Below are 27,307 nucleotides of genomic sequence, written 5' to 3'. Positions count from 1 at the left end.
ATAAATTGCAGCACACATACTATGGTGTCTGGTCACACCACAAATAATCTCCTATTACAACACCCAATGTATCACTTTAATTCTGACTGCTTAAATTAAGCTATATTTATGGACAGAAAACTAAAATATACTTTAAAGTTACAATTTAAGAGTCCTCCATCTCACCTCCATTTGTGGTGTTACAAAGTTTCAAAACCTACCCGGAGATGTTCCTCCTGGAAAGGATGTTCAGGGAATTCTGGTAATGGAACATTTTTATTCTCTACTTCAGAAAACAGCTTCATTACTAAACTAGTTAGCTCATCTAGAGATTCTAAATAAAAAAAGTGCAAGACAGAAAGTTTACTCATGGTTAACAGGCTCTCTCAATGTGGTACATTTTATAAAAAGTGTTTTGTTCCTTTTAGAAAAAAGTGCTAATAAGCAGGGCCTTAAGGCAAGCCATGTACTTACAAACTCACTGCACTTTATACTCCCTTCAATAAACTAGATTTTGTACCAAGAATTAAACCAGTCTGTGTCCCTTTTTACACTGCATAACGTACTCTGCCTGTAAAATTCATGCTCCTAAAGTCTCTGGAATATCAGGAATGGGCTGGGGAGGCAAAAAGTAGGAAGTAAACAAAGGATATGGAGATTGGGGAGTGCTAGGAAACTGCTTGTCACCAAGGCCCTGCCCAGTCCTGCTGTGGTTTCCTGGAACATCAGAACATGTTTATCCTGTATATTTTCAAGCAACAATCTACAAACATTGGAGCTAGAATTTATTTTTAATTGAAGTTGGCATTATTAGGATGCCAAATTCTTCATCTGACATCAAATTTTCTACTTCTACCACAACCCTGATAAAAACAGGTTGCTCACCTGTAACTGATGATCTGGTAGTGATCTGTTGATAACCATTAGAAGAAGTTCTGTGTCTGCATGGAAGCCTCTCAGTGTGAAGTACCACAGTTCCTTTTCTGCGCTTGCACCCTGCCCCTGTAACCACATGGCTATTTAAGGCGGGAGGAGAGCAAGCACCTCAGTTCCTTGAAGACCGCCAGAATCAGCAACCTATGCTGTATTAGCAGGTGAGTTCTAGTCGAATATTTGCACACTACTGCAGAGGGGAGAGAGGGAGGGTCTAATGGATATCAGTGGATGACTACCAGTTCATCTGTTATAGGTAAGCAACCTGTTTATCTGGATCATGATCCGTTGAATCCATTAGAATGGGTGTTTAGTTAGCTCCTTTACGAGGAGGGAGCAGTAATAGAAATTACTGTAACACCCTTTTTATGACACCTCTCCAAAATTCGCCTCTGCCACAGAGCGCAAGTCAATGGTGGAATGTTGTACGAAGGGCCATTTAGAAGATCATGTTGCTGCTCTACAAATGTCCTGGAATGAAATGCCCTATAGGTGAGCCACCGAGGTACCATATGCGCTGGTAGAGTGCACTTTTATGGATTTTGGCGGCTGAACCTTTTGTAGCTTATAAGTCAATAGGATGAGTTCCACTAGCCAGTGGGACAACCAGAGTAGCCCTTGTGAAGTGCACCCACCACCTCGAAAGGTCGGACATGATTTGAACTCTATAGCAAACCTGGAAAAGACTATCTTTAACACCCACTGATCTGATGTTATGTGGTACCATGCTTGGGCATGGCATGCCAATCTGATGTTGTTGTTGGCTGATGGTGTTAGGTGAGCCTGATTGATGTTGTAGGGCAGCGATCCCTTTCTGCGTGACATTGTTGGGGTAGGCTGTTAAAGTCAGGCTGGAGAGCGATGGGCTGCTGTTGCTTTCAAAGATGGGACATCCCCCTTGGCACTGCACTGGCCCTGATTGTTCTTATTCTTGGGCTGGTAATATTTTTTGTTATATGGCTGGTAGGATTTTCTAATGTCATGGCAAACTTGTTGCCTGTAGCCAGAATGTTGTTTGTTATACGTTTTTGCTTTTGCCAGATACAAAGAGGTGGAGGCGGATGTAGAAGTGTTAGAAATTTTGACTTTCTAAATTTCTCCATAGTTATATCAGTCTGTTCAGAGAACAGGCCTTTCTTATCAAATGAGAGACCCTCAATTTTGTCCTTCATATCAACTTGAAAAGACGCAGAGCAAAGCCACGCATGTCTTAAAATGATGGAGGTGCTCGTTGCTCGATTCTGATTCTGCCAAGTGTTTTGCAATACTGAGCTTTTGCCAGGTAACTTCTGCTGATTTTAGCAGCACTTTCTTAAAGCGGGCTTTAAACACCTCTGGAGAGAGAGTATCCAATTCTTGTCCTAAATTCTCTCAGAGACAATAATTATATTTGGCTGTACGTGCTGAATAGTTGGCTATCTTGACAGATACACATGATGCTGAGGATACCTTTCTGCCTAAGACATCCAACTTCTGGCCCCCTTTGTCGGCAGGAGTGGTGTGGCATCTACCTGACCTTGAAGCAGTTGCACAGTCTGTAATGAGGGAGTTAGTCACTGGGTGTTGCAATAGGTAGGTGTTTTCCTGTTCCTGCACCCTGTAAAGTCCTTCCATCCTTTTTAAAGTTGGGGTTGAAGTATGTGGCACCTCCCACACACAATGCGCTGCTTTGGAGGTCACTGGTAAAAGAGGCAAAGTCACACATTAGGCTGACAAGGACTTGGCCATATAATTATATACTGGACCATCCACAGTGGCTAACTGGGACAAGTCCAGTGCCGCAGATGGACATGATAGGCTTTCATTTCCTCAGTTGGGAAATGAAAAGTGTTGGCATAGACACATCAGGAGAGAGATCTGGATCAATAGTTTTTGTATCAGTCTCAAAGTCTGATGAGCTGTGGTGACTTTGTTCGGAGGGAACTGGCAAAGAGTGAGGTTCTTGATCTGCTCAGGGTGGCTGAATAGGAGTGGGAATCATTGGTTCCCATGGATCTGTTTGGATAGCTATTGAATGGAGTTGGAACTCTTTAGTCCGAGTCTGTTTTGAAGCTGAAACTGGTACATTGGTTCTCAGCGTCGACAGTGATCTTATCGGTGCTTTACAACGAGATCACGCTCAACATGGGAGATGGTTTTGATATCAATGGCTGGAGATGCTTCGGTATCAAAGGTTTCTGCGCTGAGGGGAGATACATTGATACCGAGGGCTCAATATGCTGACTCCATGTCAAAGAGGAGGCAAGTACGATACTTGTCCAAGGGGTTTCCGACACCGATGCTGATACCTGGGCCGAATTTTCTTGTGTCAGTGCTGTTGGTGCCGAATCCTTCGGTGTTGATGGCTCTGATGCCAAAACAAAAAACTAAATCTTGAGCCAATTAAGGGAACAGGGTAGCGGTCAATGTCAAGGTTTTCTTCTTTTTCTTGGCAGGCGCCGATGAATCTGCCCCTTTATCTCCATGCTGCTTCAGTGTCTGTGGAGACTTAAAATTTTATGTCGAGGGTTTAGACTAGGATTTTTCCTCAGCCCTCGAACTAACTTCTCTTGACTGTGCCCCTTCCTTAGATGGGCCTGGGGTACTTAAAACATCATCGTAGAGAGCTGCCCTCAGAAGAAGTTATCTGTTTCGGTGCATTTGCTTAGAGAATGACTGGCAGACTTTACAAGTAGAGTTAATGTGTGCTTCCCCCAGACATAGTAAACGCAAGTCATGCCCATCTTATGAGGGTAATTTCGAGCTACACTTAGGACAGTGTTTGAAAGTCTTTTTTCCCCATTCTTTTTTCAGAGCGTTTGAGGAGGGTCCACTGTCATTATCTGAGCTTCGCTCCAAATCAAGCCAAAATATCTGTCCAATCTAATCGTCTAAGCCGTGTGGATTACCAAAAACGTAGTTGATTAACAGTTCAGAGTCTGAATACCAAATAAATAAAATTTGTTCTTTTTAAAAAGAACTCACGAAGACAAGAAACCAGAACTAAGGAGCCACAGTGATGGAGGAACTAATCGCTACGGCTGTCGAAAAGGAACTGAGGTGCTAGCGTTCCTCCCGCCTTAAATAGCCACGTGGTCACATGGGGTGGGGCACAAGCGCAGAAAAGAAACGCAGGCACAGAACTCATTCTAATGGATTCAACAGATCACAATCCAGATCTACATATACCCCTATGTATAAAGAATATTAAAATAATTTTATCAAATATAATGTTCACAGGCCTAACTCTTAGATCTGGTACAGGTATAGAGCAGAACCTCAGTTTAGGATTTGGGAAAGGGTTGTATATGCTTTCCTGTGCTCTTCTCCCCACTACATATATGAATTATCCACCACTCCCAAATTCAGTGAACTAGGAGTTTCACTGTGTCATTAACCAGGATTTGCAACAGTCAAACCTGACAACGAACCATGGTAAAACAGGAAACAGGAGAATTCACATAGTAGAGATGAAGTTGCATGCTATCCCTCTGACTCGCACCTGATTCCTAAAGCATGGTTCTACTTTACACTTGCATTTGCCCTTGTTGTCTGGAATCCTGCACTCAGTTTTACATGCTCAGTAATATTAGTAAATAAATAAACATGAATGCATGGGGGACAGAAGCCATTTTATAATGCTAAAATAAAATCTGTACTAACCAACCAAGATTTTAAGTATATGAAAGAAAACACCTAAAATTACATTTAAAGCCATTTTTAGGAGCAGTAATACATTGTTCAACATCATGTTTATTCATGCAGAAAATATCATTCAAGTTGTAATAAGAGAGCAACACAAAACATGCACAATGATCGCAATCAAAACAATCACATAACAGTGCCGAGAAGAACAAAAACTCCAATAAAATTATCAGAAAAAGTTAAGACATCACAAGCCATAAACAAAACAAACTAAACATTTTAGTTAGAATCTGGAGGAGACTATGTGGATATAGAGCGCTTCTATGTATGCTGGGTGGGGGAGACATAGAAGATTGCATGTTCTCTCTTTAGGCAGCAATCTCTCTCATGGAGTGTGTCAATCAAGAAAGATCTTGAGCCTGTGGAGAGTGTTTGAGGCGTTTTGGAGATGTCGCTGGAAGGGCCCCAAACATGTACAGAAAACTACCCATGTTGCTTTGGATTCCAGTCTTTATATTTTACTGTTTTTATCAAATAAAGTCATTGTTGTCAGATGTAAGATAATTACCTCTTTCATGACTTCAACATTTATGGCTCAAAATTCACATTTTATTCTTTGAAAAATGTAACTTGTTTCATTTCATTCCCTACATGTTCCAGTGCTATTTTATACAAACTTTGATAAAAGGAACTAATGGAAAAGGAGCTCCCATAAACAGATTTACATTCTTACCTCGTCCAAGAACACATACAGCCATTAAATTGGATGAATAATACGTTGAGTGAAACTTCAATAGCTCCTGCCTTACATCTATTCCTTCTTGGTTTGGTCTAGTTTCCAAAGTGAATTTGTTTCCTGCAGTGCAAAATAAAAAGCATTGAGTCATGAAAAGTCATGATGGGCAAGGGTCACTCACTCTCATAACAGGCATTAGACTCTTCAATCACAAGCGAGTCTGATGCACATGTTCTTATGCCAGATCACAGTATGGGGACAGGAAATACTGCTATGCAAATACGCAGTGTGTATACTGTTCCTATTTATGTTCCTATCAGATGGTGGTGCTTCTATCTGGTGTAAGAGGTTTATTCAATTTGACATTTTCATGACTTCAGTAAGACCATTTGTGGCTCAGAGAACTGAAATCTGGAGAACAGTGGTTCTCAAAGGATTACCTTCATAATCCTATTGAGTCTTCACAACTTGGTGTTACATAGAACAGCAATCAAAATATACCGATCATATCACTAGTATGCTGCCATCAACTAGTGCAGTACTCCCCACCAAATATTACATCCCCGTAATTCATGGGAATGTCCAGGAAATATAGAAGTTGTAGGCAGAAAATATAGAAGTGAGGAGAGAAGATGTAGGACTGAATTTTGCAGGAATGAATTATGGGGTGGAAAGTGTCCTACAATGGTCTCTGCTCTAGCCTGACAATTAGAATCTATCACGCTAAATGGGGGTGGGGTGGACAACAAGGTGCTTACCTGTAGAAACTGATCCTTGAGTGATCCAGGGGTATTGGCTGACATTCTGCACAGTGTGATGTGGGGGTTCTGAACTGCCTGAGCCGTTGCGGGTTTCTAAAACAACACCCACAGTGTTGTGGAACAGGGTGGATGCCCTACTACTTAACATTTAGCAATCACGCTTCTGCAATGCTGTGGCTATAATTCCAAATAAGCACAGTATTGCAGAAGTGCAGTTACACAACTTTAAGTAGTAGCACACCTGCCATGTTCCACAATACTGCAGGCATTATTTTGGCACATGCAGTGGCATGGGCAATTCATAACCGCCCATGTTACACTGTGTAGAATTTCAGCCACTGTCTTTTAAATGCATCTATTGCTGAATTCTGAAAATGTAACATCATTATATTAATATAGAGATAGCAATTTCAGACACCACAAGTTTTCTACTTGAAGCCAAAGCATCAAAATGGATGAGTGGGTCAGAATTTGAAACTTGTCTTGATTTCTACTGCTAACACCACTTTGCATTTTTCTAGCAAAAAAACAAAACAAAATCAAGGATAGAATTCTCATTTCTGATATGCTGATATGAAAATACTGCTGCTATGCAAAATAAAACTAAGGAGCAAAATTTGAGCTAATGGAATGTAGTAAACAAGATAGGTTTGAGGCAAGCAACTATAAAGTAAGTGAGGTGACACGAAGACAATGTTCTAAAGTAGTGAGAACATGGATATACAGTGATCAACTAGATTCACTAACTGTAGCAATAATCAAAGACAAGCATGAACAAGAAAACAATTAGGAATAAATAAGTAACCTGAATAAACATTCAGTGCATGAATACACCAATCTTCAAGTCTCTAACATTCCTACAGTAAATTACCTGCACAAAGAGACCACTATAACATCCTACTGTATGATATAATGCAGATATTATCTAAGGTTGCCATAGTGCTCAATGCAAGTTATGTTTTTTTAAAACTTTTAAAACCAAAAAACTACATTTAAAAATAAATAGAGCTTTAAAAACAATATGTAAGGCAATAAAGTGACCATGATCCAATAAATGCCTAATACAGGTGGACCTTGTTATCCTCAGATTCCATATCTGCCGTTGGGGAAAAGACACCTGGCCTCAGCATATGCGGGGGGGAAAAATACATGCCGACTTCACATATCCGCAGGTCGGACATGCACCATATGTTTGGACACCAAATGAGTCTGATTCAGTTCCAAGCCTCCATGCAAGAAGGAACATATGTAATTTGACAGAAAATTTTGCACACCTGTTCCAAATTTACTGAAGGGGTGATTGGGATTTCCAGTAGCCTTCTCCAGTTGAAACAGTCTCCAGGCATCATTCATTAAATTCTTTTCATGCTCAGAATCAACAGCATTCACTTCTCTATCTTTGCAGCTTTCATCAAACAAAGGGCACAAGAAAAACTGGGCAAATCTAAAACAACAATGTGAGTTATTTTCCAAATTAATATATTCGACACATAATACTTAATATTTCAAAATATAATATTTTAACATGTGGAAACTAACATCACACTGTCACAGCTCAGAGTGGGCTTCACCCACCAGATTTTAGCTTATGCTTTTCCATGCTCTAGAGAGATGGCCAAAGTTCACATTAGGTCTTTGTTCACCTGGAGTCCCAGTGTAGAGAATGACAGCTTCATCCCAATGCAGTTTGTTATGCTGGACTTTCTAGCAGACAAGATACATATAGTACTTACATCAACTGCCTCACACAATCAGTGTTCCCTCTCAGGGATTCCCAGATGTTGTTGTCTATAACTCCCATAATCCCCAAGGAAAAGCCATTACAGTTGGGAATTCTGGGAGTTGTAGTCCACAAAATCTTGGAATCCCTGTTAGAGGGAACACTACACACAATGTTTGTTTCACTAGTTGGCTTCTTTACTAGTTTCGTTACTTGTTGCCTAATTATATCCTGAAGTAGTGTCTATTTGGCAGAGGTATCCAATGTGTCATGGTATGTAAAATGCCAACTATTCTGCAGAGATGAAACTGGGACTTGCCCATAATCAGCGCAGCAAACTTTAATCACTTAATTTGTTAGAGTTATTAAGTCTCTCCTTGAATGCTGTCATGCTCCAACAAGCATCATCCCAACACTTGACCTGAAAGGTATTTTTATTGAGCCTTCCACTGCTAAATTTCCATATTTTTAAAAAGTTAGTTCAACCTTCTAAATTTGGAGTGGAGCTTTTAACCAGCATATCATAGGACTGTTGAGCAAGTCACTTACAGACCAATCTAAAAGACAGTTACTCAGAAGAAAATCCCAGTGAATTTAATGGGACCTGCTTCCAAGATAAATATACTTAGAATTGAAGCCTTGGCCTGAATGCGCCTCACTTGCATCAAATAAAAAATACAAATTCCATACAGAGAGGTTCCTTTTGAGTGAGTTGATAAATATGCAACAGATATTAGGCTGGTTCAGATACAATGCAGAGCTAGAATTATATTATTTTACTAGGATCAGATCCTAATTTAATTGTGGTTTCTAGACCACAATAGAACAGCTCCAGGTTCAGATGTGTTGTGGAGCTGTGATTTAACAAACCAGGATTCCTGCAGTGGAGATAGCAAGAGGGAATGGTGCAGACTCCAGAGACTTAGAAGTCATATCTGGAGGCTTAGAAGCCATGGTTTGTTGGGTCTGAAACTATCAATATGTAGCTATTTATTTACTTACTTACATTTCTAGCCTGCCCTATACCCAAAGGTCTCAGAGCGGGTTACAACAAAACCAATATAAATCGTAATTAAAATTCAGCATCATAAAATCAAGTACACAGTTTAAAAAAAGTACAGTGCCTGAAAGAGGAAGAACCACTACATCTCTAGTCAAAGACCAGAGTTAAGAAGTGTGTATTCGCCATTCTCCTGAATGTACACAAGGTCAGAGTTTGGCATACGTCAGAGGGGAGGGCATTCCACAACCTAAAAGCAATGTCACTGTTGGGTAGGGTTCCCACATTATTGTGCTTGGTGACAGAAGCCCACAAAAACATTTAACAGAATAATTAAAAGATTTGCTTACCTGTCCAGGGCACCTTCCAAATGTTCATGTGACACATCAAAATAATAGTTGGTGTGCTCTCCACTAGTAAAAGCATTTGAACTCCCTGCATGTTCACTGAGAAACTGGCTGTACTCATTTTCTTTTGGGTACTTCTTAGTTCCCAGGAACAGCATATGTTCACAAAAATGACTTAATCCAGCAATGTTAGGGGGATCAGATAATGACCCTAATGGGAGGAAGAAAATGAAACAAGTTACTCATACCAGATTCTTTTATAGGATTTTAATTTTTGTACAGTTAGTGAGTAAAACTAGCAGAAAATCAGAAGCATGGCTCTGGAAAACAATTAGCAGAAAATCAGATTTGTGCAACTACTCCAAATCTCTAAGAAAAGATCCCATAAAACAGGAAAGATGCATGGATCAAGCAAACAGAAATTATGACAAACATCTTCTCGTTCTATGTGTGCTAAAAGATTCAAGTACATCATATTCAGGCCTACTATTTGATGATTGCAAATGTTAAACACAAGTTAGCCATCCCTAATTCTTCATCAGACTTTCCAAGTGCCATAAACAATTATTTCTTTCTGAGTTTTACAATATTCTGTTGCATTCTTCGGCTAACACAAAAGAAACATTAGCCTAGAAGGGCAGTGAACACACAAAGTCATTTTTCTATCACTCATTATTGTAAATTTTCAAAAATAATGTATATACACACAAGTACGAGAGAGAGAGAGAGAGAGAGAGAGAGAGAATACACACACACACACACACAAATTCACTGTTGAGTAACAAAACAGAAATAGGCAAAACATTTTGGCTATCCTCTTCTAGGCCACAATACTCTCGCTTATCCTCAGGTGATTTGATGATATCATTTTCTATTCTCTTAATACCACCTGATGTTATAGGAAAGTATAGTAGCATATATAACATATATAACATCCAAGCAGCTAAAGAAGGCAGAAGCCAAAACATCTTGCCCAGTATATTTCTGTTTTGTTAATCAAAAATAAGTTTATTTAAAAGAAGACTGTTCTTTTTTTATTAGCAGCATCCTTCCAGGATCCAGATAATACTTTTATGGAGGTTGCAGTTTTAGAAATCCTTCCTCCCTCCCTCCCGGCCTTCAGTCCTAGGCCTGGCAATACATACTTTATACTAAATATATTTATTTAAACTGGTAATATATACTTTAAAATGTGATTCTACCAGTAGTAACATGACTACTAATATTCACTAATATTAATAGGACTTCCAAGGAAGCAAGCTTAAGACTGCAGCCTAAAGCTAGTAAAGAAAAGGTCATGTAACCTTTTGAAAATGATTTTAAGTTAGTTTACAATGCAAAACCAAAGTAACCAAACACAGAATGATTGATTAAATACCTATGTGTACATCAAGCGCAGCAGATGACTTGTCTGTGGTGGGATCACTGATAACCATTGCCTTGATGCCATTTGCCAGTTCTAGGCCACGATACTCTCGCTTATCCTCAGGTGATTTGATGATATCATTTGCTATTCTCTTAATAGCAGGATCATTCATTTTATTATGCATCTCTTGTTGAAGCCTAGAAGAAAACAGTAAAAATGAACCTCATACTTTCATTTTGATAATCTGAGAAAGAAACTGGAGAGATTTTTTAAAAAATATTTTAAACTTGTGCCAGTCCATCGCAATTAACAGGCTTAAGCACACATAAAACAAGGCAAATTTCATTACTTGTGGTTCTGCATATTCGCGGGTGCCTAACTGACACCTAATTTCATTAACCGGATATAAAAGGGTTAAAACCCACATATCCGTGGTTTTTAGATGGCCGGAAATGACCGTGGAGCCACCATTCCAGCCACCATTTTGTCAGGAAGAGCCATTTTGGCTCATTTCTTTTTTTTTTTTAAGGCATTTTTTCAATGATTTTTCACCATTTGGGGGGCAGTTTGCAGTTTGGGGGGGCATTCCTGGGCACATGTAGACCCCACAGAGCACAGTACAGTAAACATTTTCAATTATTTTTGCTTTTTTGTGTGTGCTATTTTTTCACCTTTTTTTGTCCATTCTGGAACCTAACCCCCCGCCCATTTCCCATAGGCATAATGCCTCACTACTCATAGTTCCGTTACTCATGTTAGTAGGTGAGGAACAGAACCCCTATGAGTAACAGCGTTTAACTGTATTGCGGAAAATGAAGTTAAAAATAATCATTCATTAACATGTGGAACAGCTCTGGTTATGGTACTTACAACAGCAAACATTTACATTTCAGAATCAGGCCTAAATAAAGTCAAATCAATCCAGTATCTTATCAAAACTATTTTATCTTATTTAAAAATCTGTACATAATTTTTTTTAAAAGGGATAATCCTGCAATTAAGTGAAAGCTAGTTCTAGTTTTGACAAGTCCACCTTTACCTATTGAGAATATTGGATGGATACTGAAAATGTTTTTTCAAAAGCTACACTCTAAAATAAAATAAAATGCAATTTCAATATATGCTGAATTATCTGCACAAAGTCATTACTCCAGATAAGACATAGGTAGTAAAATAAAGCCCTTTTAGCATACAGAACTGGATTACTTGTTTAAAGAATCCAGAACAAAGCTGGCATCCAACTGATTTACAAGGAGCACAAAATTCCAGAGAGCCATGGCAAGTTAAGTAAGTAGGTTCAAAGGGTTATTGTCAGAATCATATTTCAAAGACATGCCAGGGGCTCTGCTTGTCTGAATTAACACACATACATGAATGTTGAAAAAATCCAAAATCCAAAGAAGGACAATATCTTTATTGGGAGCAACTAAAATATCACAATGTAGCAAGCAAGTGTTCCGGTTCAACAGGCTTTACATTAACCAAAATAAGAGGAGTGGAGAGTAGAAAAATTGGGCATAATGGAAAAGCCCTAAAGTCTGCTGTTTGTTAATGAGATGGAGTGCAGAAGGTCTTAAACTACATCTGATTAACCTCTGCTAGGTGCAGGAAGATTTCACTTTATTGATTATTAATAATAATTAGCTTAACCCGTGCAGAGCATCTGTGCACTAATACTTGATTGCTACCCTCAGCCCCTGCCACAGTCCCCCTCAACTCAGAGATCTCGTCACCCTTACCTGAGCTGCACTCCTGACCCTCCTCCTCCATCCGGCTGTTTCCATCCCCCTCACCCCCTTTTGATCATGGCTGAAACGTTGCTAGCACCTATTTGTCAAGCTACAGCCTCCTATCCCCAGAGACCTCCTCATTCTCACCCAAGCCCCGCTCCTGCCCCTCCTCACAGGAGCAGCAGAAGCAGTTGACCGGGCCCTTCCTCACTGCCCCCACCGCCATGGCCGCTCATTCCCCTCAGGCCGCTGACCGGTTCAGGCCCATCCCTCGCCCTCCTTTCTTTCTCTATTGCCCTCCCTTTCTCTCTACTCAACTCGCTTTTCCTCTCCCTTCTTTTCTCTCTCTCCCCTTCCCTGAGTTAACAGATCTTATTCATCTTGCTTCCTCATCTAATTGACACAACAGCATCTTTCTCCTAAAGGGGCTCTTTCCTCCCTCATGATCCCTCTCCCCACAGACCCCCTGCCCATATATGTGTGTGTGTGCGCACACACACACATATTTATATTTATATAAATAAAAATTTAAAAAACCCTCCTCTACAATCAAGAATATCTTCCGACCAATAACAGTTGCATTCCAACTGACCTTAACCATCACAGGCTCCTCCCCCTATCTGCATATGGAATCCCCACTGTTCAATCAGGTGCTTCTGCTCATGAACTCTTGTAAGAGCTGCCACGCACGTGATTAGTCATGTGTATGCCTTAGATAATTAAATATATAGATGCCTTAGAGAATTAAACATATAGAGAAGATCATCATCATCCTTTATATAGCACCATTTGCATACATGGCACTTTACAAATATTAAGAAACATTGATGTACCAGTGAGCAAACTGGACACAAGACAGAACAGAGGTAGAAGTAGGGATAAAATGGGGATGAATATGTGGCTATTTTATGTCCACATACTTAAGCTTAGCTACAGTATAGCGTATGGACTGTCTGAATAGTCACTCCACATAGGAAAGGGCTTGATGGAGTGGCCCTCCTTCCTTGCTAATGTCAGTAATGATGCTGCTCCTGCCACAGTTTGCACAAAGAAGCTAAGATGGCTGCCCCCCCACCCTTTTAAAAACAACAACCATGCAACCATGCAGTCACTCAGATCTGTTGCTATCATTAAACAGAACTCATAGGTCCTTTGCAAATGAGAGGTCAGAAAAATGTGGTAGTATTTATATTAGTAAAACTGAAGATTAATTTTGCAAGTAAAACAAATAAAATATTGAGCTGGAGGATAACCAAAAAGGAAGAAAATGACCAAATAAATTTATTTCATCTTACTTTGCTGAAGGAGATTTCTGCAGAATTTGAACACTAGTTCACTAATCTGTGACATTTTAGTTGGCACAATAATATGATTCTACTCTGCGTTTTTCCAATGGACCAACACAGCTACCTATAATTTTGTATGATCATCAAAGGCATTACTGCACAGCTCTTTGCCTAACTACATACTATCTAGAGCTCACAAAATATTAAGATTTAGTTTCTTTATAAGATTTTAGTTTCTTATATTTGATCTTCCTACACCCTATTCTCAACTCGTCACTGATCAATTCAGAAGAAAACAGGAACAAAAAATAAGGTGCCTTACAAAGGACAAATTCCAGGCGATATTTACCCCGTTGGGCTTATTCTGAATTTAGTCAATAACAGTCATGGGAGAGGACTGCTGATATAGACTGGGACTGTGGTGGATGCAGTCAAAGCCCCATTCCCTCCACACCACAGATCCAGATCCCACTACTGCAACTCTATTAACTAAAAATAAATAAATAAATAAACTTAAGTGTTTAAGAATGAAGCATTCAACATCACATGTAGTTTGGCCCCAAAAGCCTCCTGTGCTTGCCTTGCACATAGACTGTTTCTTGCCTACTTTCATGTACACCAGTGTCAAGCGAGAGAGAGAGAGAGATACAATGTGTCTTCTTCATCCTAACAATTAAAAATACTTCATCTACAACTAATCTGTGACAGTTGTCTTTTCTTCTTTTCTTTCCTAGACCATTCTAGCCTCTTTCACCTGAGCATCTTGTACTTTGCAAACTGAAGTGTTCCTAGTGCCTGTTCATTTCCTGGCAGTGACACCACTAAGTTCTAAAGATTGTGCTGAGCAGAAATGAAGACAAAATACAAAGTGTATCAGCTATTTGGAGCAGAACAGCGTCACATTATGAGTGTTCTAAATAATTCAATGTGTTTTTAAAACCACTCTATAGTCACTGCTCCTGCCACAAAATTAAAACATCAAAAGAACCCAGGAAAGGAATATCAAAACAAGTATCAGCACAGCATTTTGGGAACCGAACTATTTACTAAAAAAGAACAGTTAACTGAAGGACACAGAAATACAAAGCTGGCAAGAAAGCAGCAACAAATACCAGAAAATTGTGTGTGGGGGGGGGTTGTTACATTTCTAGGCTAAAATCAAAAGCATGTCAAATTAAAACCACACATTTAATGCTGTATTCTGCCTCTGCAATTCCACATTCAAAATGGTTAACAACTGTTTGTGTTACTTACTGATCTATAAATACACTATAGTGCCCCAATTCGGTACAAGGTTTACAAAAACATATTTCGATTCCACATAGAGCTTAGTCAGTTCCCATGCAACTGGGCAGAAGATACCAAACCACAAAGAACAGGGACACATTTTTAAAAGATTAACATTTCTGTACTCTTCCTGTCTAAAAATTTAACTAACTTATGTTATTGAATCAATCTCACCATAAATCAAAACTGTATATTGGCATTTTCAAAGTCTCTACCTTTAACTTTTCTGCTAAATGTTCTATACTAACATTTTATGTCAAGCTGTACAACCTCAGCTATAGTACACAATGAGCAGCATCCAGACTAACGCTGCCCTCGCATTAGAATGTTGTCAAGATGCAACCATTTCCCCCCCACCCGAGTCCCTCTTCCCTCTGCAAAAATTCTCCAGAAATCTGTCCCTAAAGGTTGGGAGATCTCTCCCAATGAAGAACACACATCAAGGGCAGCAGAGGGAAGAAAGGGCTGAGGAAAAATAGCTGTGCATGAGCAACATTCTAATGCGAGCGAGGCATTCATCTGCATACTGCCCAGTATTTCTTATTTATTTATTGCTACATTTTTATACCGCCTTTCTGCCTTGACAAAGGCACCCAAAGCAGTTTACAATATTAAAATAAGCAAATTACAGAAGATTAATAAAATGTCTCAGGCTGTTGGTCTTGACAAGAGCTCCCTGGCCTGGGTGCCTCCTCTCAGGACACACTGGTCTTTCCATACTCCTGGGAAGGAGGGAGAGGGGCTGCCCCAACAGTCCTCAGAGGCCAGAGCTGGTCTCTGGGGGTGGGGGGCAATGTTATGCTCTCCCCTGGTCTGGGTGCCTCCTCTCAGAGCACACTGGTCTTTCCATACTCTATGGAAGTATTAAGTATTTTTTAAGACTACTGTAGCTGTAGATCTACAGTACTTGTACTAACCTTTGATTCAAAGCAAGGGTGGAAGTCATGAAAAAAGGCACAGTAGAACTAGCAGGAAAACATTGGCAGCCCCAATATGCCAAGCCAAAGAGCAGAACTACAGTTGCAGTCAGACACCATATGAGTAATAAACCGAGAAGTCCAGCCACTGTAGAGTTGGAGGTCTGCAATGACAAAGACTGCCACAAGTAGCACAGATAATTAGGAATACGATGGTTAGTAAAGGAAAGGAAAAGAAAAGAAAGATTGTGTCGTCAAGTCAGTGTCGACTCCTGACAACCTCAGAGCCATGTGGTTTTCTTGGTAGAATACAGCAGTGGTTTACCATTGCCTTCCTCCTGCACAGTATAAGATGATGCCTTTGCCACTGTCACTGAAGTGAGCATCCCCACTCCAGCATCTTCCTATAACAAACACACTGCCCGATATAAGTGACTACAAATATATATTTACTAGGCACAGTCTGGGAAGAACACCAACGGGGATTCAAACTAACAGACTCTTGCTCCCAAGGCAAGCTGCTTCCCCGCTGTGCCACCACAGCTGATGGTTAGTACAACCCTGGAAACTAGTGACAGTACCAACAACAAGCAAATAGGAAACCAAGATCAGGGATGTGGAACTGCCATTATCCACCATGAAGTTGTTTTTTCTTGTGCAGGTATTGGGCAGACAGTGGACAACCTTTAACCCCTGCTAAGTGGGCAAAGAGGCACCTTTTACCGTGGTGATTCTCTTTATTTAGCAGGGGGAGAGTAACTGGCCCTATCCACCCCCAGCACAGTACTTCCAGTGACTGTTACTGGTGTGTGTCCTATGTTTCTTTTTAGAATGCGAGCCCTTTGGGGACAGGGAGCCATCTTATTTGTTTTATTTCTCTTTGTAAACCGACCTGAGCCATGTTTGGAAGGGCAGTATAGAAATTGAATTATTAATTATTATTATTATTAATAACCTTGCTTGTGTGAACCTTAATTTTGGGACCCAGGAACAGGCTATGAATGTCATTAGTACAACTACTAACGTTAATACTAGTACATTAGTACAACTACTTAGCTGCACAGCAGATTATCTGGTTGAGCTGCCAGAGATATCTACTTGTTGTTGGAGACCTCCCCCCGCACACACACAGATGTGCACTACTGACAACTTTAGCATTCATGCTGGGGCCACCCTGACAAACATTACTCAAGACTTCAGACCCTCTACTGGAACCATGGTCTATTCCAAGTTCATTTGGGCATATGCAGTGGACAGCAACTGGAGGAACTGAAATAAGACCTTTGTTATTAACAGATCAAGGTACATAGATAGAAGACCATCACAAACAGTCTGCCCCAGAAACTAATGATGTTTCTGGGATTCCTGAACGCTCTAGGAGGGTTATGAATGGAAGTTAGAGACATTTCTTGTGCTGACCAGTTCTTGGAATGGGTGGCCAAGCAAGGCAACTAAAATAGTTGCTTCCCAGTGCCATCTCCCTTAGTCCCATAAAACCCCAGTTGCAGAGGAGTTTGGGGAAATGAAATAAATTGGGATACAGTTTAAGTACAAGTCACAAAGATTTAGTAAAAGTTATACTAAATTTTATCAAGCATGCAATAATGCTTATTTGCAGGCTTATGAGTTGGTGGCAGTGTTTGTTTTTCTCTCTCTACCTCAATTAATTCAGAAGAATCATGACCAGCTGAGCTGTACTGGATGGTCCAAGAGCTACTGAGTCCTACAGAAGAGTCACTGGATATTGAGGCATCTACAGCAAAGCAGGAGAAGTTTGTGCAATTTTTGCTGATAACATTGCTTCCGTCTAATCTGACTCAAGAAATCAAAACCAGTTTAGTAACTATGCTGCAGAGTGGGAAGCAGCCACTTGTTGCACTTGCTTGGAACTCAGCACTATTGAAGATGTAGACAAAGAACTGAGAAGTGTGAATGCTTACCATATACATGCTGAATCTATTTTCATCATGACAGGTTTGTGTCCAACAGGATGAGCTTTGACTAAGGTAGTCCAGTTCAAGTACATTTATTACAGTCAACAGACCAGAACTAAGGTAGTCAATGCTTCACTAAAGGAAGGAACAATTCCTCAAGCATGAAAGGTGGTGGTGGTCTAGGCTATCCTCAAAAAAAGCTATTACTGTCCAAGAGTAATAGAAGCATGTCTAAGTATGATCCAAGTACTTTCTTCTAGTAAATTTAACTGAGTGTGTAGTAGTTAAGCAACTCTGATGAATTTTGGATGAAACATCCTTTTTCATTCTTTTTAATGAGGATCCCAGTCGGGTTATGGGACCAACCGTGTTAGTGACCCTAGTGAATGATCCACATTTGGAGTGCAGCAAGGTAAATACCTTCTTGCAGATTCTGTTGGACATCTCAGCAACATAAACACCAGAACCTTAACGTTCTTTGCAATTGGCTTGACATTCCAGCTTTGGTGTCTGGACTAGTGTTCCAATGATTTAAACATTTATCATCTTTTATTATTTTTTGTTTGGGGAGGAGAGCTGGTCTTGTGGTAGCAAGCACAAATTGTCCCCTTCGCTAAGCAGGGTCCATCCTGGTTGCATATGAACGAGAGGCTACATGTGTGAGCACTGAAAAAATATTCCCCTTATGGGATGGGGCCACTCTGGGAAGAGCACATGCCTGCTTGCATGCAGAAGTTCCAGGTTCCCTCCCTGGCATCTCTAAGATACGGCTGAGAGAGACTCCAGCCTGCAACCCTGGAAAAGCTGCTGCTAGTCTATATACTGACAATACTGAGCTAGATGGACCAATGGTCTGACCTGGTAGTAGGGATGTGCACGAACCTGTTCGGAGGCCCTTTTACGAGCCTCCAAACAGGTTCAAACGGCCAGCGGTTCAGCTGGTTCAAAGGTGACGGGGTACCTTTAAGAGTAGGGAAGGGTGCTCTTACCCTTCCTGCTGTGTTTCTCCCTCCAGCGCTGCACTCTAAAAGGGTCCGGTGGGGAGGCAGCGTACCTCCCCGACACCCCATTCCCTCATCTGACTGGAAGTGACAAGAAGTACCTGGTGTACGTCCACACACTGGTGCAAGCGTGTGCACCTGACAGGTACTTCCTATCACTTCTGGTCCGATGAGGGAATGGGGTGTCAGGGAGGTGAGCTGCCTCCCCACCGGACCCTTTTAGAGTGCAGCGCTGGTGCGGAAAACACAGCAGGAAGGGTAAGAGCACCCTCCCCCACTCTTAAAGGTACCCCGTCACCTTCGAACCGGGCCCCGTCGATTCTGTGAACATCCCTACTTGGTAGAAGGCAGCTTCCCATGTTCCTACATTCAGAATGTAACTATTGTGAAGGCTAGCTGAACACCATGGGAATTTACTTGTGGCAACTCACAAGACATATAGCTATCACTAATGCTATTTAACATCTGTGTGAAGTCACTGGGAGATCTAATTCAGAGCCTTGTAGTTATGCATCATCAATATGTCAATTACACCCTGTCCAGAAGCAGCTATTTCAGTTGTGAACCTGCGTCTGAAAGCTGTGGATGAGCAGATGAGGACAAATTTGTTGAATTCAGACAAAATGAAGTTAGGGACAGTCATCTTACCTGTGAAGGGTCCTTTTTCCCTGTATCTGGAGCTCATCATTTTGGGTAATGAAGGCAGCAAGCTCAGAAGACAGGATTGATATCACTGTAGTTTCAACGTCTTGCCGCTAGGAGGCGCCTAGACCCCAGTTCCTGGAGTGTAGCGAGAGTGGCAAGGGTAAGAGAGAGCTCTCTGGCAAGCTTAGGAAAAACAGATGCAGCTAGGGAGGAGACAAGGTTAGTCAGGCAGAAGAGGGGTGTGTGTGTGTGTGTGTGTGTGTGTGTGTGTGAGAGAGAGAGTGAGTGAGAGAGAGAGAGAGAGAGAGAGAGACACACACACACAGAGACAAGGGTCAAATCAGGGGAGACTAACTACTAAGAAAACCCCAAGCAAGCAAATCCTCCCAAAAAGATCGAACAGAAGCACCATCCTGTAATGATAAGAGAGGGAAAAGAAACCAAGTACATCAAGGTGGGCATGATGAGCTCCAGATAATGGGGAAAAGGACCCTTCACAACTAAGATCAATGTCCCTTTACCCCCTGTTCTGGAGCTCATCATTGTGGGACATACCCAAGCAGACTATTCGTGGGAGGCAGATGTACCTAAACAGAGTATTTACACCACTCGCTGAAGTACCCTGCATCCAAAAGCTGCTTGCTGAGTGTGAAAGGATGTTATTTTATAGTGTCTGATGAAGCGAGTGATGAAGAAGCGGCTTTGCATATGTCCAACAGAGGGGCCCGTGTAGCGAAGATCACAGCACTGTGTGTGGAGTGTGCCCCTGGCACGGGACGATTAAAGGCCTTACAAGTAATGGTAATGCACTCTCTTAACCAGCGAGCTAGGGTAGCCTTGAAGACCTTTTGACCCAGGGATGAGAGTCAGAAAGGTATGAAGAGGGGATCGGATTTACGTAAGTCCACTGTGTGATCGAGGTAGGTTCTCAGAGCTCTGCATATGTCCAAGTTATGCCATGCCTTTTCCGAACTGTGGTGGGGAGATGGGCAGAATGACGGCAGGACAACGTCCTGGAAACGGTGAAAGATTGTATTTACCTTAGGAAGGAAAGTGGAATCCAGTTTAAGGACCACAGTCTCCGGCTGCAAAATGCACTATTCTTTGCGTGCTGAGAGCGCTCCCAGTTCCAATACCCTGTGGGCAGATGTAATGGCAACTAGAAATAGGAGCTTGTATGATAGGAGTTTGATACTGATGGAAGATAGAGGCTTAAATGGAGAGTGAGTGAGGGCATCTAAGGTGAGGCTCCTTTGAGAAAATGAGGTATGTGGGGGTGCAAAGAGGTTAAACCGGGATTGGAAATAGCAAGGATGGAGGCCAGAGCCGAAACCTGACATCAAAGAGTGGTGAGTCTGAGAGGGAGATCAATGTGGACATCTGAGACTCCTGCATTTAGTGGATTATCTGTTTTCTATTAGCCAACCTAGAGAAAGCTACCCACATAGCCTGGAATATCCACTGTGTGAAAGGGTGACGGGAAGCAAAGACAGTATTTTGGACGGGTAGTGAGTATCCCTTGGTCGCTAATCTGGCGCACTCAACGTCCAAGCGCAGAGTTGGAGCCACCCTGGTTCGGGATGAGGGCCCTGAGAGAGAAAATCTCTGCATATTGGGAGAGGCCACGGTGGACGTATCATCAGATGGACCAGGTTGGAAAACCAGGGTCTTATGGACCAGTAAGGGGCTACCAGAATCAGGTGGGCTTATTCTTCAAACAGTTTCCTGATTACTTTGTTGACGATGGCAGTCCGGAGAAAGAAGAAGAGTAGTCCCCAAGGCCATTCTGAGGTGAGGGCATTGGTGGATTTGATCGTTGGGCAGTGGAACTGTGAGAAGAAGTGTGAAAACTGGTGATTCAGGGGGATACAAAGAGATCCACTAGTGGTTCGCCCAGTTGAGTTATGATCTGTTGGAAAACTTCTAGGTGCAGGGACTATTCTGTCTGATCCACTGTCATTCAGCTCAGCCAATCGGCCTGATTGTTGTCCATCCTGCTGAGGTGTTCCGTGGTGATGGAGAGTAGATTGTGTTCTGCCCACTGAAAGACAAGGTTGGATTCCCACATCAGTGCCTGTGATCTCATGCCTCCATCCCCCTACACTGGCAGTTTATGTGGGCCTTTGTGGACACATTGTCTGTTCTTAGTACGTGTCATCCCTGAATTAGATGGTGGAACTGCAGAAGGGCCAGTCTGTCCGCCTTTAGTTCCAAGTGGTATAGTGGTTAGAGTGCTGGACTAGGACTGGGGAGTCCCAAGTTCAAATCCCCATTCAGCCATGATACTAGCTGGGTGACTCTGGGCCAGTCACTTCTCTCTCAGCCTAACCTACTTCACAGGGTTGTTGTGAGGAGAAACTTCAGTAAGTAGTACACCGCTCTGGGCTCCTTGGAGGAAGAGCGAGATATAAAATGTAAAAAAAAAAATAGTTTATGTTCTTTGTTGAGTCCTCCTGTGACCAGGTGCCCTGGGCTGGAAAAACTAGGCAATGTGCACCCCATCCTGTGAGACTGGCATCTGTGGTCACCGTGATGCATTGTGGAATGGTCAAAGGAAGACCTCTGGTCATGGCTGGGGATGTCCACCATTTGAAGGATCTGCACATGTTGTTGGGAAGATGGACTTGCTTGTGGGTGCCAATCATGATTTCTTCCTGGTGTGGCAGAAGTGACCACTGGAGTGGGTGGAGTGCCACCTGGACCATGGTGTGCACTCCATGCATGCTACCATGGATCCAAGAATCTGTGATAGAAGCACAAGGTCTGTCTTCCTGAACTGTAAAAAGGGTTGAAGGAGTGTGGTGAGCTTGTTTCTTCATTCCTCAAGAAGGAAAACTGAGTCTTGGGCCGTGCTGAATACTGCCCTGACATGTTGAATGGTCTGAACTGGTAGCAAGTGGCTCTTCTCTGTGTTTACGATAAATCTGTGGTCTTGGAGGCACTGCAGTGAGTGGAAGACCGCCACCTCTCCCTGGTGGAGAGAGGGGGTTCGGATCAGGAGATTGTCGAGAAATATGTTAATATGTACCTGCTGGAGGCGGAGGTGTGCAATTAGTGTGACCATTATTTTGGTAAATGGAATGGAAGGGCCATATATTGAAAGTGTTGACTGTTGAATATGAAGCAAAGGAACCTCCTGTGTTGGGGTCGAATAGGCACGTATAAGTATGCTTCTGAAAGATCCACCAAGGCCAGGAAGTCCTGAGGTCTGAAAGCTTCTGAATGGAGTGGCTCCATTCTGAACTTCTTCTTTCTGACAAACTTGTTCAGGCGTTTGAGGTCCAGGACTGTCCTCCAGGAGCCGTATTTCTTCAGAACCAAGAATAATAGTGAGTAGATGCTGGAGCATTAATCTGTGGAGGGCACCTGTTCGACTGCTTGAATCTGAAGGTGACTCGTTCATCTCACCCTTGCACAATTCTAAGGAGAAGGGGGGAAGACAGAAAAAAGAAGAGAAGGGTGGGAGGGGAGGAAACTCGCCTGAATGTCTCAAACAGTGAGAGTTCTCTCTTTGCTTGTTTTAGGGGATGAGATTATTCACCCCATCACACTAAGTCTGGAGTGTGGGTCTACTCCTAGAACTTGTGTTATATCTCCAAAAATAGGCAATAGTGGTAGTTTTTGCCAGCTGTACCTGTTGTAGCTACCCCTTTTTAGAGAACTCACTACACTGATCCATGATTTTTATAGCCTTAACAAATGTAATGCAGTTCATGCATGGCTGTCCTTGGTGATACACTCAGAACCTGCAAATAGTACAAAATACTGCCACTTTCCTCCTAATGAGTGAATGAGTGCATGCACACACACGCACTTGTGAGCAGAGGAAGAGCATATACAATCGGTTTTGCAGCAACTACACTGGCTGCCTGTGAGTTTCTCGGTTCAATTCAAGGTTCTGATTCTTACCCTTGAACACTTCATGGCCTGGAGCCAACATACTGCCTTTCGCTCCATGGACCTTCACATTGGCTAAAATGATTAGATAAAGTCCTGCTCCATATCTCCTCATTACCTGTAGCAGCAGCTAGGATCAAGACGAGGTTCAGGACCAGGGTGGATTTGATTTAAATCACGATTTAAATCACTAGCAGGGTGGATAAAAATAAAAAAAATCCGATTTAAATTTTAAAAAATCGGATTTTTTTTTATTTAAATCGGATTTTTTTTATTTTTATCCACCCTGCTAGTGATTTAAATCGTGATTTAAATCAGTTTGATTTAAATCAAATCCACCCTGTTCAGGACTAATCTCCCAAATGAGATCAGAAGTTGTCTATCCCAGACGGCATTCAGGGATATTGTAAAACTCATCCATTTTACATGGTCTTTGGCAGTTTAGATTAAAATAGTGGCCAGGACATACAGCTTTTTTTTTTAGGCCAGAGATGGGGAGAGTTGTGCGGCTTTTGTTTAATTGAATTATTTATTCATTCATTCAATTTCTATACCGCCCTTCCGAATATACCAAATTATAGTTAATGATTGCTGTCAGTGTCCCTCCCTGACGCCCCTCTCAATTCCAGGGAGGTGATTTGTTTTTATTTTTCTATTACAGTTTAGTCTCCCGGTTCTGGGAATTCATTCAGTTTTTACTTTTCCTCACTTCCACTATATCAATTCTTGTTACCTTGCTCTTAGTACTCAACATCTTTAGCTGCGTAGCCTCATGAGCACAGGATAGGTGTATATGTTCAGGATATAAAATGAAACAAAACTTAAGGTATAAAATGAAAACAAGAATAAGTTTATTGTTTACTGATTAGAATAAAGATCTCTGCAAAGCAGGGCACACAAGCTTCTCTAGCAAGTTATTAGGTACATCCGCTGTTCAACTTCGAGTGTTTCTTTTCATCTGGATAAAATATAACATATGGGGGGGTGAGATAACTGTGGCAGAGATAATTAAAACTGGGTTTGTAAAATTAGTGAATTCTTCTAGACCTTCTTGTCTGTTACTAGAAGCTGCCCAGAACACTGCTGGTTCTCCAACCTCCACACATTCACCCTTCAAGTTCCACACAACCCCACTGAACAATCTCTCCTGTTCAGAACACACAAAGCAACATCTCAACCCTCAGCCCAACACACCTCCTACTCCCAAACAACTAAATCCAACTCTCTCTCTTCTCTCTGTCTCAACTGCCTTTATTTTCAATCCCTCCCCCTCTGAACCTTCGTGCCTGTTTACTAGGGTAACCCCCACACACTCACTCACCAGCTCCTATATCCATCACAATTGCGTTTTCATATTTTAAATACTGGTTGTTGTTTTAATATAAGCAATGTTGAGTTTGGTATATGTGGTATATGGATGTCTTAAATAAATACTGGAGCAGAAACGGAACTGAAAGCAGAAGATAGAAGTGGAGCAGGCTCCAAGACAAGAACAACAAGCAACCAGAATGATGTTCTTTTAATTGCTCTAGAATTAAGTTTGGCCACACCAAAACAATTGACAACATATACCTTTCAACCCACAAGATTGTTCCTAAATGAAAAAGTCATAAAACCTGTAACAAACAGTGTTTGGCAAAACAATATGCTAGACGTGTAGAACAGGAGTCAAATTGCTGCAGTGTCAGCTATTCCTATGCTTCACATAGTCAAAGATAGTCTCAGAAGCCCATGGCTCTAGTGAAAAGCCATCAGTTGCACAATTTCCATCAAGTGGAGATCAGAGCAGTGGGATATCTCACCTCTTCTATAATGGACAGCATTCAGAACTTTGAAGAATTCCATGAAAACTCACTACAGGTTAAGACAGATATGAAATTAGATTAATTTCATTCCAGATTCCATTCCCTCGCATGGTTTTTGGTGTATCCTTTGCTGCTATTCACATTCCCAGTTGCTCTTGAAAAGGACTCTTAAGGGCAGAGAGTAAGGAAGAGGGATGGGATTATGACATCCTTCTTAAAGTAATAGTGACATTTGAAGTGCATCAGCCAACAACTAATCTCTTTCCCAGTAGTGAGACTAATCTCAAATACAAATCTGTTAAAACTGCTAAGATGTTACATATTTAAAGGCTCATTTTGATACTATTCATAGTGAAACACCACCATAGAGTTCCACTGTCCCTGAAATACATCTACCACACTCTTCCTCCACTGTTACAGATTCAGACTTCACCCGAAGTGACATCATCACTCAATCCTCTGTCATTTAAAGAACTCTGTAATTTATAGAATTAGGGCTATATTAAATTTGGTGCCTGGAAGTCAATGACTATGTTTAGTAATCAGCATCACCTAGTAAACTGAAATGAAACTATCTTCCTGTAAATTACTTGCTGTAACAATTAAAACCAGGGTGGATCTGATTTAAATCAAACTGATTTAAATCACGATTTAAATCACGATTTAAATCACTAGCAGGGTGGATAAAAATTAAAAAAATCCAATTTAAATTAAAAAAATTCAATTTAAATCAAAAAATCCGATTTAAATAAAAAAATCTGATTTTTTTTATTTAAATCAATTTTTTTAATTTAAATCGGATTTTTTTAATTTTTATCCACCCTGTTAGTGATTTAAATCATGATTTAAATCAGTTTGATTTAAATCAAATCCACCCTGATTAAAACTGTTTGAAAGCTTTAACTTTTGGGAAATGCTTCCAATACAGAAATCTCTATCATATTTAATTAATGAATTTGAGTCAAAAAAAGTCCCTGAAGAATGGGAAGGATTATGAAGATATATCAAGAGTGGTAAGCATTACTTTCTGTTTCTACTGGTGTAGCTGTATTGGGGCAGGAAAACAAAAAATAAGGTTACAGAAAGTCAGGAAGGAGAGAGAAAGAGTAGCAGAAAGCAGAGAGAAATTGGATCTAGTCAAATGAATAAGCAAGACGACAAATCTTTATGGGGAAGGAGGAGATGACAAACCTAGGAGTTTGTACCTAATGAAAGAAGACACTGTTGCTGTGCACCAACCTCAATCTTCTAGTTACTGTGCACTAACATTCCTGGTAGCTACTCTGCATTCTGTCCTCCTGCTGCTGCCTCCCATTTGCTTAAATAGTACCACCTGCAAAACCACACAGGGATAGAGCCAGATCTTTGTTATTCTTTCAGCTTGCCAGGGCCAACCAGTGTTGACTTTTATTTCAGGGGTCTAAGCAGGAAACCCAGAGACCCAATGGCCATGGCCATCAGTTAAGCCACCAATGTGGTTGACTGCCTCCCAGGACTCTGTCCCTAGCTTTGTGAATCTGAGGGATGTCATCTACAATTGGTTGTAAGGATAACTTCGGTACCACCTACTATAACTTGGTTTGGTGATGTCACATCCTTCTCCTTCTGGTGGACTACAGCCAGCCAGTTTGAAAGACTGTAACCTGTAACTGTTCCTGGACATTAGACCTGTATGGCCATAAGCTAATTTGCATGTTTTACTTTCTAATATGCCTGGTCTACCCATGATTCTTATTCCTAAACTTGTAATATTTTTTTAAGCCTACCTTCTTTAAGGAAAGTAAGCTTAGAGATCACCCAACTTTCTGTCCCTGTGCCTGCATCCCCCTCTATCAACTTCGTAATGCTTGGACCAATTTGAACCAAATTTTGTACAGTTGCAGGGACACCTCAACAGCGTAGTTTGTGATAGGAACATAGGAAGCTGCCTTATACCTAGTCAGACTCTTTGTCCACCTAGCTCAGTATTTTCTACACAGACTGACAGCGATACCTCCAAGGCTGCAGGCAGGAGTCTCTCTCAGCCCTATCTTGGAGATGCCATGGATGAAACTTGGAACCTTCTGCACGAAAGCATGCAGTTGCTCTGCCACTGAACTGAGGCCCCATCCCCTAAGGGGAATACCTTACAGTGATCACATGTGGTGATGTCATCCACCCTAATTCAAGATGGCAGATGCGCAAATGTTTTGAGGCGCAAGTGAGCTGTGAACTTCCTAACTGCTTTAAACCAAATTTAGTACAGTTGTATGGACACAGGGATACCTCAACGGCATCCATGGATACTTCACACAGTTTCCCATGAAACTGGAAATACAAAGAGATGCAGGCTATGTCCT

General features: G+C 41.4%; 1 protein-coding gene across 8 annotated transcripts in view; it reads right to left on the bottom strand.

The window, feature by feature from the left end:
* The window catches only part of IDE (insulin degrading enzyme), a 109,528-nt gene that overhangs the window by 71,870 nt on the left and 10,351 nt on the right, over positions 1-27,307 (bottom strand). For 6 of the 8 annotated variants that reach the window (XM_053306780.1, XM_053306782.1, XM_053306775.1 and 3 more), the window contains exons 2-6: positions 10,479-10,663; positions 9,104-9,311; positions 7,308-7,477; positions 5,270-5,392; positions 201-313 (exon numbers count right to left, since the gene is read on the bottom strand). In XM_053306780.1, coding sequence (XP_053162755.1) covers positions 201-313; positions 5,270-5,392; positions 7,308-7,477; positions 9,104-9,311; positions 10,479-10,650 — 786 coding nt within the window. In that variant the 5' untranslated portion in view covers positions 10,651-10,663. Of the gene's footprint in view, positions 1-200; positions 314-5,269; positions 5,393-7,307; positions 7,478-9,103; positions 9,312-10,478; positions 10,664-15,686; positions 15,851-27,307 lie in introns of those variants that run through there. The other 2 variants (XM_053306776.1, XM_053306774.1) reach the window with 2 other exon arrangements.

Source organism: Hemicordylus capensis, chromosome 3 (assembly GCF_027244095.1).
Source record: "Hemicordylus capensis ecotype Gifberg chromosome 3, rHemCap1.1.pri, whole genome shotgun sequence".
In the NCBI taxonomy this organism is placed as follows: domain Eukaryota; kingdom Metazoa; phylum Chordata; class Lepidosauria; order Squamata; family Cordylidae; genus Hemicordylus; species Hemicordylus capensis.
Note: the sequence above shows the minus strand (reverse complement) of the source record. Positions and strands in the feature narration are given on the sequence as shown.